The following is a 19,233-nucleotide window of genomic DNA, read 5'->3' as shown; positions in this document are numbered from 1 at the left end:
GGGGAAGAACAAAGATTATTGCAAGTGATCCAAAAGAGGAAAAAATCATGGCTGAGACATGCACTGCATAGGAATTTCTGCCAAAAGAATTAAAGAGAGGAAAAATGGAAAGAACAAGAGGAAGAGGTAAAAGAGATTTGGATGATGGACATCTTATAGAAGAGGACGAAGTTGCAGACAGATGAAGGAAGATGCAGAGAACAGGAGACGATGGAGAATCTCCAGTTGAAACCTCTTGTAAGACAGATATACTAAAGAAGAAGAAGAAGAAGAAGAAGAAGAAGAAGTGATCAAAAGTTTGGGGCTAGCTTTGTACACCCTATTTTTTGCTAAAGACAATGTGAATGCGAAATAATGAATATAATTTTTTTTTCCAGATATGATAGTTATGTACATACTTGTTGCATTTGAACTGTAGTGGGTTAATTAAACAACTGCAAAAGGGAATAAAGATAGTGTGAAGCAGTTGTCAGAATGCCTAGTTCCTCAAACAGATGTCTACAAGATGATCGTGGGTGAGCTCCAGAAGATTTGCAATGATGTGAAGTGCAAATGTATCTGAGCCAAGTTGCTTCAGGTGTTCCGTATTTTCATCAATATGAAAATCTAAAGTTTTTATCCCAGTTATCATTTCCTCACCATGCTGTACACTTCTCTGCAGTGCAAAATTGAGTAGGGGAGACCGGGGCAAAAGTAACATATTGCATTTTTTAATTACCTCCCTGTAAACTTTTGGAACATAAGGAACTAATGTGTGTGTTCTCTGAAGCTTTCCTAACACAAATGAATTTAATTTCTACAAATTACATATATTTGGTATTTGTAAAACTAATTGTAAGGCATCAGTGTACCTGTTACTTCTGTCCCCGTTACTGGGGACAATAGTATCACAGGTAGGTTACAAAAGTAACATAATAAGTTAAGCCACATTATATTACCTAAAGGACGCATACAATAACTTAAAGTGCAATACCATTACAAAACATTAATTAAACATCAATAAATTTAAATTCTCATTCATTTACAATTATTATATTAATTGAAATAGCAATTAATAGCACTGAACGAACTCGGGCTTTATGAGTAAATATTCAGTGAGTCAATAAAAGAGAAAAGTAATGCATATCTTAGTCCTATTCAGATTCTAAATTGTGGAACACGTAAATAACACCCCCCCCCCCCCCCCCTTCTCTTTTGGTACAAGCAACATGAGACCAACCCTTACATCCCCAACACTGAATCCACTTCTCTTTGGGTTGACTGTGTCGGAAAGGCTCAATACATACAAGCCAGTAGCTATCATTGTCTTCCGATAATGATTCTTCAGGTTTTTTTCTGCTTTTGCACTCTTGGCGACTGCTTTTTAAATTTACCTTCTTTTCCGCTTTTTTGCCTGGGGACGGACCTTTAGCTCTTCTTCTATAGCCAGTTTCTCTGGAGTGTCAGTCAAAACTGCAGACTTTCACCTTTTTCTTCATTTTCTTGTTTCTTGCCTTGGACCTGCTTTTGGTAATAGATGAACACCACTGGGTCCTGCATTACAGGCTGTGACATTTGAAAGTGTTTTCTCGCATATTGCTACTGGATCAGGATTAGATGTCCTCCCAGCTTCAGCTTGGTAACTAGAAATCACTAATGATTCTGCTAAGGACATAGTTTGCTTTCCATAGTTGGAAGCTTGTGCTGGGTGATCAGTGACAGAAGATGGTGCAAAATCGATTTCACTGAACACATTCCTATTAAATGGTACTATGTCTGTGCAGTGAAACCCTGCTGCGGTGTTTTTGGGAGTTATAGCAAGTGGAAGTGCTTCCCTTACAATTGAAGGGATTTCGTAAATTGACATGGTCTTTCTGGATGATTCTTGATCCAGTTGTCAGCAAAAGCATTCACCTTCTTTTTAAATGGACCGTAAACTGAATGGTCTAGAGGCTGCATCATGTGTGTACAGTGCGGTGGGAATGACAGCATAACAACCCCTTGCTTTTGCGATAATTCAGGCTTCTGATGGATATATAAGATTCGTGATTGTCGAGAAGCAGTAAACATTTGTGCTCAGCAGTTGGTTTAGCAAATTTTATGAAATGGTGCAAGAATAACAAATATTCTTCCTCTTGCATCCAGCCACTCGCATTTCCTGCTCCGAAGCAAGCAATAGGACCGTCTTGAATAAAATGGTCATGATACCTCAAGTGAGGGAGTACAAAGAGAGGTAGTGTACCTTTTCCCTGAGCATTGATGGCGATAGCAACATTGACAAGAGAGCCTCTTTCACCCTACATGATAGCTCCTACCTACTTTATTCCCTGTTTAGCAACAATCCTGTTTGATTTATGAACAGTGGTGACACCTGTCTCATCCATATTCCAGATGTCCATAAGCTCGAATTTATATCTCTCCATAACGATAGCCACATTGTTGAAAAAGGCATTCACATTTGTTGGATTATATCTTGTTGCTCAAGCAAGACTTGTGGGCTGAGGGTACTGAATAGACAACTGGAGATTCCTTTTCATGAATGCTGAAAACAGTCTGGACCAGCAGTTTGATTGTCCACCCAAGTTGATGGAATTGGTATGTTGTTTGTTGCTGCTAATTTACGGATATCCTTAGGGCAAAGTCTGTATAATATCCCCGACACTTTAATCACATATTCAGTTATAATTTTTTCTAGTTCATCAGAGAACACTTGTTTTACACTTCTATATCCAACACGAGGCATTGGTGTGCTGCTATCACTCATATGTTTCTCTTTCTTTTTAATGTACCGATGCAATGCACATGGCATACACTGAGTTTCTTTGCTGCTGCTCTAATACGTACATTATAATTTGGAACATCATCTGCCGCAGTTTGATATACAGTGGTAAGTGTTAGTCCTTTTGTAGTCATCCTAACCCGTGTTTGTGGCATTATTCCCTGTAACAAAATAACTAAGTAAATAATGAGTCTGTTCAGTAATAATGAGTTTGTTCAGCAAGACACTGATACTCCTAACAATATCATGCCTAATTTACTGTTCGCTATTGCGGGGGGGAGACCTGCAGCTAATAATACTTTTTCAGTAACGGGGACGAAAGAAACACTGTTACTTTCGTCCCCAGCAGTAATATTTCTTTTGTCTCCGACCACACTTTTCTGTTTAATTGATATTTTAGACACAGTCTTTACAAGTAATGAAAAGTTGATAAAGGTGGCATAAAACTGAAAGTTCACATAGTTAAATTTTTACAGTAGACTTACGTTTACAGTGTAATGCCACTGTTATCACAAAACTAAGAAAATTGAGGAAACTTACATGGGACACTGAAAAAACATTTTACTGCTCCACACTCAACAGAGACTCTCCAATACTGCCCAACAATTGGTAGGCAGTTAGAAACATGAAGGGATTACAGTGTTTGAATTACGTGATTTTTGGAGCTACATGCGAATGTAGGGGAGGGATGTCACTTTCATACCCTGTTACTTTTGCCCCGATCTCCTCTATGTTACATATTTCTGAAACAAAGAGAAAGTACATTTGTAAAAAATACTACTTTCAAGAAAATTGCACAAAAATTCCTCTGTTATTGTATGTATGTTTGGATTGATTACAATACAAGCATCATCTGCAAAAAGAACTAATTCTCCTTGATGTATATTAGATGAAAGGTCATTTGCTTACGTGAGAAACTATAGAGGACCCAAGATTGTGCCTTGTGGAATGCCATAAGTGATTTCTCCCTAGACAGAAGAGTCTCCCATACCTACATGTTTGAATTATTGAGTGCAACTTTCTTTTTTTTATTTTTATTTTTTTTATTTTTTATTTTTTTTACATGACATTTATTGATTGGCAACACCATCAATTCCACAAAACTTCTCCTTATTCAGGAAGACATTGCGCATCATACAGTCAAATGCCCTCGACAGGTCACAGAAAATACCAGCAGATTATATTTTGTTATTTAATGCTTGTAAAATTTGGTGAACGTGTAAGTGGCATTTCAACTGAACATCTCTTCTGAAATCCAGACTGTAATATACAGCGTATATTATTTTTGCTCAGTTGGGATACTATCCTAGAAAACATCACCTTCTTAGAAATTTTGGAAAATCGTGCCACTAGTGAAATGGTTCAGTAGTTAATGACTTTTCTCCATTCTAATTTTAACTGTTAATGTGACTGCCTTTTGAGAATATTGTACCGGCAGTTTAACTGATCAAAGTTAATCACATTTAATAAATTTTGCCACCTATAGGTGTTACATTGTGCTTGGATAGTTCACTTATTACAGCACTGCCTACAAAAGTTAATAGGTTGAGATATTGAGATATGTGTCTTGCACTCGGTTTTCTGTGTTTCTTTGTTTAATTTAAACTGCTTAGGAGGTATGTAGGTCTTAAGAAGTGAACAGTTCTGGACAGCGGAGTGAAAAATGTACCTATCTTGTTGGACGCATAGTTGCACTGGGCCGGAGAGATGCTTAGCGTTGAGTGTGGTCCTCCTGAGCCTGTTGATTCCATGTTGGTGTGCCAGTCGTATCACAGTGAACAGGAGCAGCAGTATCACAGAACAATAAAGCACTTCCTTGATGGGCCAAAATCCTGCCACTGTTGAAGTCCAACAAATGCTGATACATGTTCCTTCTTCTTCTTCTTCTTCTTACACAAGGCATAACACAATCTCCTCACACACAAACAATATGAAAATATGATTTTTGGATGAGAAACCCACTTCAAAATCTTTCTTCATATGCACAATGTAGATGGCATTACTCCTATCTCCTTTGTATCATTGTACTGAAATGCTAATCGTTTGCATTGCGACGCCTGACAATTTGACTTTTTTTACATGCTGCCATCATGAGCTTGCAATTTTAGTTGTGAGTGGTGTTCATATGATATATCTGTTTTTATATCTTGTTCCTAAGTATTTCTTGTATCCATGTCCTAGTTCAGAATTAATGTTTCCATTATATAGATGGATTGTAGTTTAATGGTGGGGCTGGTAGGTTTGTATGTTTAGAGGTGCACAGTATTGGTACACAGTTGCTGGTTTTTGATATTTGACTTCCTTAGCTATACTTTTGATTCAGTTTTCGTGATTTGGAAATAAAATCTTCAGGAAACCTCATTCTGCACTTTTCTTAAAAAATGTATTCTGTTTTTGGGCTGCTGCAATACTAGGAGTTGTAGACTAACAGATCATCTGCATTTGGAAAGGGGTCTGTTTCTAATGTTGTTGTTCTTGTACAAATGTAATTGGATGAATTTCAAAACTTTATTCTTGTATGCTCCTGTCTTATGATGCTTTGCTCAGGGACTAAGCTGAGGAGCAAATGACAGAGTTGATCACCATTTCTTTTATTATTATTTTTATTAGTGAATTGACCACTTAGGATCATGCTACAACTTCATTTCTTCTTTGTCTGAAGTTTCCTCTTTCTTCAGTATTCCTTCATATGGACGCTGTGCTGTTGCTTCTGTTCATCCGTCCAGGCTCTTTCAATCTTCTTAATTCTTTCAACTTGAAATCCTTCCAAATTTGAAATGTATCCCTATTTAACATCTGAACTTCCCGAATGTTGAACCTTTCCAGGTTTTATGAGTGTTCTTAATCCATGTCATTGTTGTCTTCTTTCTCCACAGGTACTCGTATATCCTTTGGGTTAATCTGGTTTAGTCCTCTTTTTCATGGTCTTGAAGTTTTTTGTCACCTTTTTGTAGATTTCATTGTTACTCGGATGTTTTCAGCCAGTTTCAACCTGGGCTGAACCCATGATTTTCTGTAATATTCTTCTTTCTAGCATCTCCAGCTTTTACAACTTGTAATTCATTGACAGGCATTCACTGGCATACAGGCTTTCTGTTTTTACCACAGCGTTGCATTGCTTTATTTTGGAATTCCAAGAGATGCATTTTTATTGTAAATTTTTTTAGTTAATCTGTAAGCTCTCTCTCTATTTTTGAGATCTGGTCCCCCACAGCAGCTTTCTCCAGTTCATTCTCTTGTATTGCTTCACCAAGGTGTTTGAATTTTTTTACCCTCTCAATCCCATCCAATCTCTGTTTCAAGGAATTGTGGATTAATTGTGGTCAGTACTGCTGCTGCTGCTGCTACTACTACTACTACTACTACTACTACTTCTACTACTAGCAGCTGGAGAACTGTCTTAGGTTAATAATTTTTTTTTTTTACAGACTAAACAATGATTAGCTAGTTATATATGAAAAGTTCTGTATAGCATAAGACTCTTTTGATGATTGTGTACAGTTGAAATAACATAATAAATGCCTGACCACATTTCAAAAAATAGTAATGCACTAAATTCCTCATTTCAAGGTATTGGTGCTGTGTTCAGATAGTGCATGAAAACAATCTTGTAACACAAGGTAACTTTGTCATGTGCACCATCACAATATCACTAATGCGTGCCAGAAACTGCAGTTGGTATGTTGCATAAATTGTTATCAGGGGAGTCATACTGCTCCACATAGAATAAGCCTGTGACAGTGTTACAAGCAAGAGTGAATTGGCATGCCTTCCTTTATTCAATGAGCCAATGACTGTGGTGAGGGATGTGGTTCTTATGAAAAGCCATGTGCTACTAGACTGGTTGTGATGTTGATTGGGGTGCAAGGGCATTCCATAATGCTTGTACCCATTGGTGTGTCTTGCCTTTATCCATTTTCAGTGACACTGCTGTTTGGGACAAGTTTAGATATATAACAAGAAAATGTTTAGTCTTCACTGTTTTGATTGAAGAATGATGTATAACGACCATCAACATGATTTTGTGCTTGCAAATAATTTTGTAATAGCCGGAGAGATAATGCAGCTATAGGTGACTGCTGGAAATATCTTAAAAAAGAAATTGGATTTAAAAAATTAAAATGGCCACAATAATATTGGATTTGAATGGACAATACCACTTGTTGTTGTTGTTGTTGTTGTTGTTGTTGTTGTCTTCAGTCCTAAGACTGTTTTGATGCAGCTCTCCATGCTACTCTATCCTGTGCAAGCTTCTTTATCTCCCAGTATCTACTGCAGCCTACATCCTTCTGAATCTGCTTAGTGTATTCATCTCTTGGTCTGCCTCTACGATTTTTACCCTCCACTCTGCCCTCCAATACTAAATTGGTGATCCCTTGATGCCTCAGGACATGTCCTACCAACCGATCCCTTCTTCTAGTCAAGTTGTGCCACAAACTTCTCTTCTCACTAATCCTATTCAATACCTCCTCATTAGTTACATGATCTATCCACCTTATCTTCAGCATTCTTCTGTAGCACCACATTTCGAAAGCTTCTATTCTCTTCTTGTCCAAACTAGTTATTGTCCACGTTTCACTTCCATACATGGCTACACTCCATACAAATACTTTCAGAAACGACTTCCTGACACTTAAATCTATACTCGATGTTAACAAATTTCTCTTCTTCAGAAACACTTTCCTTGCCATTGCCAGTCTACATTTTATATCCTGTCTACTTCGACCATCATTGGTTATTTTGCTCCCCAATTTACTACTTTAAGTGTCTCATTTCCTAATCTAATTCCCTCAGCATCACTCGACTTAATTTGACTACATTCCATTATCCTTGTTTTGCTTTTGTTGATGTTCATCTAATATCCTCCTTTGAAGACACTGTCCATTCCGTTCAACTGCTCTTCCAAGTCCTTTGCTGTCTCTGACAGAATTACAATGTCATCAGCAAACCTCAAAGTTTTTATTTCTTCTCCATGGATTGTAATACCTACTCCGAATTTTTCTTTTGTTTCCTTCACTGCTTGTTCAATATACAGATTAAATAACATGGGGAAGAGGCTGTCTCACTCCCTTTCCAACCACGGCTTCCCTTTCATGTCCCTCGACTCTTTATAACTGCCATCTGGTTTCTGTACAAATTGGAAATAGCCTTTCGCTCCCTGTATTTAACCCCTGCCACCTTCAGAATTTGAAAGAGAGTATTCCAGTCAACATTTTCAAACGCTTTCTCTAAGTCTACAAATGCTAGAAACATAGGTTAGCCTTTCCTTAATCTTTCTTCTAAGATAGGTCTTAGGGTCAGTATTGCCTCACATGTTCCAACATTTCTACGGAATCCAAACTGATCTTCCCCGACGTCGGCTTCTCCCAGTTTTTCCATTCATCTGTAAAGAATTCTTGTTAGTATTTTGTAGCTGTGACTTATTAAACTGATAGTTCGGTAATTTTCACAACTGTCAACACCAGCTATCTTTGGGATTGGAATTATTATATTCTTCTTGAAGTCTGAGGGAATTTCGCCTGTCTCCTACATCTTGCTCACCAGATGGTAGAGTTTTGTCAGGACTGGCTCTCCCAAGGCTGTCAGTAGTTGTAATGAAATGTTGTCTACTCCCGGGGCCTTGTTTCGACCATTTAACAAGAGCAGTTAATAAAGTCCAGAAAGATAAAATGCTTCACTATATTCACTGAGCACACATTTTATGCCAAACTGTGCTTGTATATCAGAAACACGTGGTCTCCTACTTAGGGGCAAAACGAAAATAGGTTAAAATAATTGTATTGTGACTAAACTGAGGAAAGTTTGTGATGCTGATGATAACAGTAAACATCAGTGGCATAGGTATTCGATGAGTAGTCAAGGTTTTAACTGTCACTTTAGATTAATCCAGGTGAGACGTGAAACTTGATGATGGTGTTAGGCGTTTCTACACATTCATCGTTCGATGAAGCCATTCCAGTCCCAGAACCTTTCTTCGTGATGATGATTGAGTCTTCGCTTTTTGCATACCTGTGAATCTGCGTGTTTCCACTGCTTGTTTTTTTCCTTTGTCTCAAGCTTGTAGTGTCATCCTGACATTAAGTCCGTGGTTAGACAGCTAAATTGGCTTGACACAGCTATAGCTTTTTCACCACTGCCTCAGTTCAGTGTGCTCTATGAGTGGTTGTCAGCAGTCATGGAACCCAGTGGGTAGTGACCTTTGTCATATTTAAAAAATTGTGCAAAATATCGAAAAGAAATTATTTATCGGTTTTCTTTTTTTCCTTGTTGTCTCAATTGTTATATGTTGGTCTTTAAATACCTGGGCCTCCATTTCTCTTGGTGCTGCCAATCCTTTGCAGAGAGATGACCTGCCATTTCTTTCTTGATCATTCAGACTTGGTTGACCATACTGGAAATGTGAGCTCCACCTAACCACTGTGCTACATGATGATACATTGTTGTGTGCACTTTCACATCTCAGCATGGATTGTTTTAGCATTGTTCCCCTTCATGTGTAGTGAACAAATTACTATACAGTACTTAACTTTATCAGTAGGCTTCATCATTTTGTTTTGACTCCTCTAGCAGCTGGCTTTAATGTGTACCAGGTCTGTAAAAGATACTTGCAAACAAGCAAGGAATTAATTATGCAATTTAAGTGTCTCGACATAATGATTAAAATTTGAAGAACAGCAGAATAGCAAACATAGTCTAAACACCCCTTCAATCACTCCAAGGTGGATGCTGGGCACAAAAAAACTATGCCATGGTTAGTATTCCTCCTCTTGTCCGATCTAAGCATTTGCTCATATCTCTATTGCTCTCTTTGTGATGTTAAAGTATGAGCTTCCTTTTTTTACTTTTGGTTAATTCTGTGATTACGTAGTTAGCATCAACCGACTGGAAAGCTTTTCTGACATGGTAATTTGATGCAAGATCTTTTGAAAAAGGCTTTCTATCAGTAACATTTCCAAGATAATTTTTGTTTTTCTGAATTAGTTGGAATGATTACATAGAAGGAAAGAGTGGAAGGTGATGGACACTCAAATCTGAAGGGAAATACCTGGAGACACTGATGGACACTCAAAAGCAATTTTTAAAAGAATAATTGCACAATAATGCTTTATTTCAGTTCCATGGCGGAAAACACCGAATACTGCTTGCAGCACAGTGTAGGGCTTTCTTATGTCTTTAATAGTTGTACAGTGTTGCATCTTTCTGGAAGTACGGGTGCGGAGCAGAAGTCAGTCATTCTCAAAACATCCAGAATGTCTGTTATATAAGAACGAAAAAATTGTTCATGAAAATGTGAATGATGTAGGTAGGAGTATTTTCATTTTATAAGATCGAGTCTACTGTGTTAAGTCTCAAATCTGAAATTTTCTACTGTGATAAATGTATAAATTGGCCATCAGATGTAAGGAGAAAGTTCTAAAATGTTTTTATTCATCAAAATTCATTCCAGCAAATGCTCCAGGTACAGATTTGTTGACCAACAGTGCTGATGATATTTTACTGCTTGATGAGATTTTTGGGGCAAGTGATGGACAGAGCAGTTTCGGCTCCCAGTGGGATGAAGTTTTTGGTGACAACCCACAAGAGGATTCATCAACATCTTTCTTGCTGGATCACTTAGCTTCACTTCAGACTACAAATGATAATGGTAAATTATGCAATTAATGTTAGAGATATTAATTGTTAGGTAACATTCATAATGTTTTGTTTTTATAAGTTGTGGTTTGTTCAGATAGTTTTTGTAGCTATATGAAAATAGTGGATGTGTTCTTTCAGCTGAAGTTACCTCAAATACATCACTCAATTCTCCAAATATGGCACTGGGCAATGTGACAGAAAATAAAACTGTAAGTTCCCCAGTTCATGGCCCTAGCCGAGTTAAGGAAAAGGCAAGTATAAAAAAGATTTTTCTCATTAGTTTTTACAATGAATTAAATGGGAGACAAAGAATTCTGACATGTTTTATGTTAGGCATATCTGTAATGCTACTGTCTTCACATTGCACACATCTTAAAAAGAAGTGTGTGTGTGTGTGTGTGTGTGTGTGTGTGTGTGTGTGTGTGTGTGTGTGTGAGGGGGGGGGGGGTTTATGTGTGTGTGTGTGGGGGGGGGGGTGTAGGTAGGTCGGGGGTAGGGTGGGTGAGTGGGTGTCAGTTTTAATGAAAGATAGGCAGAATTTTTTAAATCAGTTTTATAATGAATACTGAGGCTTATTACAGATTGTATTTTGGAGTTTTGATATATGCAGTCTAATCACATTAATGTGACCACTGACTGTATTGGAAGTCAACGTGCAGTAATGACACACTGGTGGCAGGTGGCAGCACTAGCAGGATAGGATAGATGTAACGTGTCGGTGGACACAGAAAACCATGCATTTGTTGGTGTAATGCGGAAATGGGACGATTTATTTGGCATCAAGAAGGGCATGATCATGAATTTCAGGTCAAGGATGGAAGCATTTCTTAAATGGCTAAGCTTGTAAACTGTTCGCTTATGCCTGTGGTTAATGTGTACTGAGCATGGCAGAATGGTGCTATAGAAAACTGGAGTCGAGGCAACTGTGGTACACATGTGCCATTGATGATAGGGGCGAACAACGACTGCGGAGATGTGTACAGGTGAATAAATGTGCAACTGTTGAGTAACTGACTGCTTAGGTGAACCAAGGGGCTACCAAAAGTGTCTCCTCAATGACTGCACATGTAATGTTGCTGCGTATTGGTCTCTGCAACAGACATCTGGATGATGCACCCACGTTGATTGCTGTTTGGATCACACACACACATGCTGGCTGCTGTTGATCAGTGACAAAGGCTGGAATTTGCACATCAGTATCGCATCACTTAGTGATGGTAGGTGGCCTTTTCAGATGAATCACATTTTATGTTCCACGAAATAGATGCTCTTTGGTACATGTGGCTCTGCTGGCAGGCAGGAGGAGGGAGCATGTATTCATGTCATTCCCTGGTGATCTCATTATTCAGGAAGGCACAATGGGTCAACTCATGTATACATCTGCCCTTGGGGATTATGTCCAAATTTACATTACATGCAGTTTCGTTTTCCTCGGCACAGTGGCACCTGACAGCAGGACAGTGGAAGATGGCACACAGCTCACAGTGTAAGTGCATGGTTTGAAGAATACCCCAGGATCCAGGATGAGTTGACCATACTCAAACACCTCCCCCTCCCCACCACCACCACCCCCAGATTTAAGCCCAATCTAGATCTGTGTGGTCACATTGATCTTGCTGTTTGCACCGTGGATCCTCAGCTGAGAAACCTATCACAGCTGGCCACGCCACTGGAGTCGTCGTGGCTCCACATTCCTATTGGTATCTTCCAGAACCTCATTTGACACCATTCCCGCATATTCGTGCTGCAAAAGATATTTACTCAGGCTTTTGACAGATGTGAGTGGACCATGTAGAAGAAGACTGAAGAATTATATTAATTGTCCATCAAGAAATATGTAGCCCATTTCCAGCTTTTTGTTGGTAAACCCACAGCCAAATCTCTCCTTCCTGAAAGCGGTTTGTGTTATGGTATGTGTGACTGTTGCATAAAGGATAGGTTCTTCATCAAATCATAATACGATTCACAGAATTTGTGACTATCTCTGTAACAGCCATTCTTGAGATTGTAGAATACCAGCTAATTTTACATTATTTTTCTCAACTAAAGAGTGATATGGTCTGCAAATTTTTTGTAATTATTTTTATTGTTGCTGAAGAGTCAAAAATATGTAAGGTATTATATTTGTTTGAACAGTAAATGGATGCGTGAATGTGTGTGTATAGTAGATGGACCTATGTGTCACCTATATGTGACAGATGGGACTGATAGACCAAAGGAGGGGTGAGGAGTAAAAGAGAGAGAGAGAGAGAGAGAGAGAGAGAGAGAGAGAGAGAGATGTAAGTTGCAATGCCTACAGGATAAAAACATGGATAAATCTGTTCAGGAGTTATACTTAATGACTAGAACATTTTTGATGGGACTCCCTTTCTTTATGATTTACCATCTCTTTTTTTGTCATGCTGACCTCAATCATATGATTATTCATAATTTAAATGATATTGTTTTGTGCTATTCCAAATTCCTCTTTAGTTATCCAGAGGGTAGCATATTAATATGACAATCATGACAAAACATGTTTTCAGGACAAGAAAGCTGCTTGGTTCAATCTCTTTGCTGAACTGGATCCTCTTGCTGATCCAGATGCCCTTGGTTCAAAGAATACGGATGGAGAACATAACTGTTAAGACTGTCCAAGAGTGTCGTGTCTCATTATTATTATTATTGTTATTTTATGAAGTAATCCAAACATTCCATTATGATTTTTAATACTATTTCAGTGGTTTTGTATGTGTGTTTATGTTTTTTGTTGATGTTTTATGAAAACCTAAAGATCTCTACAGTACTTGTTATTTTGTGCAGTACGAATTTTTAACAGAGCACCCTTGAAAGTGTCTCTGGACTCCTAGTCAATGCCCAACCAAAATTTTTCTCTTCCCACCTCTGTTGTGGAGTTAAATTTAAGTAATAATTTAGTTTTATAGCACCAATCGCAATGGCAATTCAAATAATTGAAATTGAAATAGTTATAAATATGCTTGTGATTTATTTATCATGTCGAGGATATTTCTATGGAGAAATGGAAATCGGCAGTAAACGTGATGAACTTTTTTGTTGAATGTTTTACCCAAAGATTTTTTTTTCAGTGCAACTGAGTATAATAAAATTATATGTGACAAGTTCAGTATTTCTGTCTTTAATTATAATGAGAGCTGAGAGTGAAATCCTAATCCAAACCTTCTTGATTCCTCGATACACTCTGAAGTTATATATCCAATTAACTAACTTTTTTGGAAACTGTAATTCATTGTAATAAGTCGGTGTTCAACATGTACAAGGATTTTCTTTAAAGTGTATACATAAGCCAAATGCAGTGTTAAAATCCATATTATGCTTATTCACACTTTAAAAGCAGTTATTTTATTGTGTACCTCTGGTGTACTACTTGTATATCTAGATTCATTATGACCCCGTGTTCCTATTACCAGTGGAGCAGTGATGTGTAGTTTGTACCACTAGTCTTCAACAAAAAATTAAGATCACAGAATAGGACCAAATGTGATACAATGTTTTGTAACTGGCTGCAAGGTGCAGTATGGAAACAAGTAATGGTTTTTGGAGTGTGCTGCTGTTGAATAAGAGACTTCAAAGATAGCAGCATCATTGATGGGGGGAGGAGTTGATTGCTGGTACCGTAGATTTGAGTTGTTTGATTTCCAGCATTGTTTATCTATATGTTTATTTAGTGTTTGGTAATACGTTGCAACTTTCTTGTGGTAAGTAAATCTATACTCTTCTGTATTTGTCTACATCAGGTTCCAGTAATTGGAAATTCTGTATTTGTAGTGATGTATTTCTATCCAGTAAAATGTCATTGTATGGTTATATATTGTGACTAATTTTTGCATATCCATAGTTTTTATCGTTTCTCATTTCCACTGAATGGAACTTCTCTGGTTTGTTTTGCAGTTAATGTCATATACAGTGTTACAGTTTTCATGTTATAAGATGTCTGAAGATTAATGCAATCTGATATTTCCTTACAGTTTTTATTCATATTGCCGCACCAGAGACACATGAAAAAGATGTCAACCAATTGTTTAATATGTTTTATACCATTGATGGTGGTGAACAAACATCATGCTTTATTCTGAAACAACATTAGAGAATATAGGTAAAGTAGTACATAAAAGAAAGGAGGCAAGTGCTCATCTGTAGTGGATTGATATGTGGAGCATAGTAACACACAATGAAAAACAGCATTCACGCTAGTTTTGAGCACTAGCTCTTTTTCTAGCAGTAGTACACACATTCACACAGACACCTAAGCCCACACTTCGGTGGCCGTGACAAGAGTCTTGTCATGGCCATGGAACCATGCATTGCTGTCTGTGTGGTTGTGTGTATGAATGTGTGTAGTATCGTGTGTGCTGTTGCCAGAAACAGTGTGTGTACTATTGCTGAAAAAAAGAGTTAACTACTTCATTTTCACACAGTATTTCAAAGACTGATCTAATCATTGTCATCATCATCAGATGATGTGAATTAAGTTCTGTGTGTTTTTGTCACTAATTGTGAACCACATTGTGCATAAAAATGGGAAAAAGTTGAATAGAATGTCATAGCAAACATTTGTTATCACATTAAATGCCTCAAGACAGTCATGAAGTGATTTAGAGGTATGGCTCTGAGCACTTTAACATCTGAGGTCATCAGTCCCCTAGAACTTAGAACTACTTAAACCTAACTAACCTAAGGACATCACACACAACCATGCCCGGGGCAGGATTCAAACCTGCAATCGTAGCAGTCACGCGGTTCCGGAGTGAAGCACCTAGAACCACTCGGACACCGCGGCTGGCGATTTAGAGGTATCATCAGTTTCAAGATTATAAGGTGAATGTCATAATCTACTTTGCCAAATGGAGTGTAGTGGTTTTCTTTGGCTCCAATACTTCCAGTATTATTTAATCTGGCTTGAACTAGCAGTGTTCTAGGAACTCGTTTATGGCAACTGTGCCTTTAACAACCTACACTGGGCTCAAAGTGTTTGGCGGGACATAGAAACTGTGCTAGACCTCAGTGAGCCATGTATGCCACAGCAATCTCAGCCCAGACCTTCTGTCCCAGAGCTTGTGATCAACACAAACAGTTTTCATGCTGGCCATTTGTCACCAGAATCTTCAAGTCTCTAGACCATACCATGATTTAACAGACACTCAGTTTGTTTGTCATCCACATTGCAGTTATTTATTGCAGGAAATAGTGGACTTTGTCACACCACACTGTCTAAATGCTAATGGTGACCAGCCGATCCATATTTGTTCTCATTAAAGTGACCCATTGAAATTGATACCTTAGGGGTACTAAGAGTTGCATGGAGTAAAGGCCTGGATCGGATGTAGGACTCTACGTTAATTGGTTCCTGTAATCCTCACAAAGATGTTATTGAAGGCTCTCCTCCCAGTTTTTAAGCTGTATTTTGCAGCCATGGTATATAATTTGAAGTTTTCCCTACAGGATCAGTCTATGGCTTCGTAACATGTATTTTGGCGTGTGCCTGGAGTTGTGCTGATAGGGAAGGAAGTATCCTCAAAAAGTTCTGTATTTTTGTTTATGTAACTCTAGATGGAAGTTTTCATTAAATGTTTTGCAGTGTTCTATGTCCCACAGTTACTCTTTAGAGTAAAAGTCTTGATTGGATTAGGTAACCCGGCTCCCCCAGAAAATTATGCTTTCTCCAGTGACTGAAGCAAAAGATCCATGGTACTCATTTTTGAGCTAAATCAGGGATATTATTTAAGAGGTTTTATCCAACAATGGAAACTCCTTGTAGGAATGTCAACAATGTAGGAAAAGACAGATTCCTACTTACCTTAAAGAAGACACATTAAGTTGCAGACAGTTACAATTAAAGGACACTTGTATACAAAAGGACACTTGTACAAAAGGACACTTGTACAAAGCTTTTGGCTACAGCCTTTATCAGTAAATAAGAGACCACACCATTCATACACACAAGCAAGCACACCTCACACTTGTACAAAAGGACACTTGTACAAAGCTTTTGGCTACAGCCTTTATCAGTAAATAAGAGACCACACCATTCATACACACAAGCAAGCACACCTCATGCGCACATGACCGCCAACTCCAGCACTTGGGCCAGAACGCAACTATCACATGGGATGCAACCAGCAATCTGGAGGGGGGCAGGGAAGTGGAAGGGATAGCCGTGTATGGATGGGGGGAGAGACGAATGCTGTCTGGTAGTGTGTGCAGGGACTAGAATACCAACAGGTGCAGTTTCAGGAGGTTGTGGACAGTGAGGTGAGGAAAAAAGGAGAGGAGTGGGGAAAGACTGGTGGATGTGTCGGCAGAGGGTGGCAAATAAGAGATGAGAGTGGGGAGGAGATGATAGGACAAAGAGGTTGGAAACTGTTGGGTGGAGGCTGTGGGTAGAATAGGTTTCTGTAGGTTGAGGTCGGGATAATTACGAGATGTATTATAAGGAAACTCCCATCAGCGCAGTTCAGAAAAGCTAGTGATGGAATGATGGCTCGGGTAGTGAAGCAGCCATTAAAATCAAGTGTGTTATGTTCAGCTGTTGTTCCACAGGGTGGTATACTTTGCTCTTGGCCACAGTTTGGCAGTGGCCGTTCACCTTGGTGGACATTTGGTTTGTTGTAGTCATACCAATATAAAAAGCTGTATGGTGATTGCAGCAGAGCTGGTATATGACATGGCTGCTTTTCTCGGGTGGCCTGGTCACTGATGGGGTAGGATAAACGTGTAAACTTGTGACAGGACTGGAATAGGGAGTGCTGTGTGTGTGTTGGGGGGGGGGGGGGGGGGGAGGATTAGACAGGTTTTGCACCTGTGTCTTTCACAAAGGTATGATCCTTGTGGCAAAGGGTTGGGATTGTGAGTGGCATAGGGAGGATAGAGTAGGATGTTGTGGAGACTGGGTGGGTGACAGAACACCACTTTACGAGGATGGAAAGTATCTTGGGTAGGATGTCCCTCATTTCAGGACATGATGATAGGCAATCAAAACCCTAGTGAAGGATTTATTTCAGTTGTTTCAATCTGGTGTGGTACTGGGTAATAAATGGGTCACTCCTTTGTTGCTGGTCATTGTGGTGCTTGGGGTGGTATGAGGGGAAATGGCATGGGAGATCTGTTTGTGGACTAGGTCTGGGGGATAGTGCCTGTCTATGAAGGCCTTGGTGAAACCCTCAGCATACTGAGTAAGAGTGTTTTTGTCACTACAGATGTGCCATCCCAGATGGCCTTTTGATGAAACTACTCATTATGTTGGGTAACCCTGAGTGCTGAATGCAGGTTATTTAGATAACTTCTAGAAAATGGGTAACAATGAGATAATCTATAGTTCTCCATTTTATTGTGTTTATGTTTTGTATGCAGATTTAAGAGGTTTGTGAGATAAACAAGAATGTTCAGTTGACTCACCTTTATATCCACATATTACTCCTCAGCATGTTTTATTTACCAGCACACCACTGCATTTGATGCTGTATGACAGTGTCCAGTTGCACCCCTTAATTATAGCCTACTTGTTTTATGAGGCATAATTGACTTATGGTGAAACAAATTATATTCAGTTGCTGTCAGACAGTCCATAAGTAAAAATTATCAATATACTGTGATATTACACGCAACTGAGGAAGACAGAGCTACAAAAGTTGAAGAATAATTTAGCTTCAAATTATTTTTCAACTCACATTTTTGCTTCCTCACTGTTTGCCAAACACTTTTATTAAACCTTTCAGTTTTACAGCAGACAATTGCTGTTGAGTTATGTGCATAGAGGATGATTTCAAACTAAATGGCATATCATTTATATAACCCAAATATATGTTTATATATTTGTATAATATATTTATATAATATTGTATTTATGTGATACAGATATACTGTTAGCCATAATAGCCATCATATAGACTCCTCAGAACAAGAAATTGTGTGTCCTATCAGCCAGAGAGGAATTTCTTGCTGTTGTGAAGTACTTTTTAAGTTCTGTTCATTAACAATGATACTATCCAGCTCAGAGAGTGTTCTGGGAAACTATAGCGCATTAATTTGTAAAACAAGTCATGGTTTCCAATACTAAAATCTATTGAGAGATCACAAAAGATACCACACACACATGCTTTTATCAAGGCAACTACTTTCTTCTGTGATTAATTTGTTTGTTGCAAAAATTAACTATACATTTCTCTGAAACTACTCGTTATGTTGGGTAACTCTGTGTGATGAATGCAGGTTATTTAGATAACTTCTAAAAATTGGGTAACACTGGAATAAGTCTATAGTTCTCCATTTTATCCTGTTTGTCTTTTGTATGAATTACTTCAGATTTCTTCAGTTGATCAGGGAAACAACTGGGAGTATCAGTATTAGTACTACTGTTTTTGCAGAAACAGCAGTATCAATTTTCGCAAAATTATAGCATGCCACTTGGCGAAACTTTAAACCTGTTCATTTTCTCTCCATTATTATATGATTTGTTTTTTGATGGTTTGAAAGTACCCGTTTCATTAGAATTTATCAAGTAGTAGTCATTATTAAATGGTTCCCTGATGACACTGGAATCTGTGACAGCAGTAACATTTATCACTACTTGAGAGTGTAATTTTTTTGTTTTTATTTTTTATACTTACTACTACTATTATTTTATTATTCTTATTAATGCTGTAGGAATAGTAGAATGTAAATGTTTTTGGATCAGAGGAGACCACTCACCAAAAAGCAAAAACATTGAGTCATCAGTAGGCACACTTTTCGATTACTTAATGCTTCTGCTTTTTGGTGAGTGGTCTCATTTTATCCATAAGTATTTATTATTATTTATGGTAGACACAGCAAATTTGTTCTCT

The 19,233-nt window shown here is 38.2% G+C and overlaps 1 protein-coding gene across 1 annotated transcript in view; it reads left to right on the top strand.

The window, feature by feature from the left end:
* Positions 1 to 13,520, top strand: part of LOC126355011 (islet cell autoantigen 1) — a 47,490-nt gene extending 33,970 nt beyond the window's left edge. The window contains exons 8-10 of the mRNA XM_050005151.1: positions 10,206 to 10,403; positions 10,532 to 10,644; positions 12,919 to 13,520. Of these exons, the coding sequence (XP_049861108.1) occupies positions 10,206 to 10,403; positions 10,532 to 10,644; positions 12,919 to 13,020 (413 nt within the window). The 3' untranslated portion in view covers positions 13,021 to 13,520. The remainder of the gene's footprint in view (positions 1 to 10,205; positions 10,404 to 10,531; positions 10,645 to 12,918) is intronic.
* Positions 13,521 to 19,233: the final 5,713 nt, after the last annotated feature.

The sequence above is a fragment of the Schistocerca gregaria genome, chromosome 3 (assembly GCF_023897955.1).
Source record: "Schistocerca gregaria isolate iqSchGreg1 chromosome 3, iqSchGreg1.2, whole genome shotgun sequence".
NCBI classification, from domain to species: Eukaryota; Metazoa; Arthropoda; class Insecta; order Orthoptera; family Acrididae; genus Schistocerca; species Schistocerca gregaria.
Note: the sequence above shows the minus strand (reverse complement) of the source record. Positions and strands in the feature narration are given on the sequence as shown.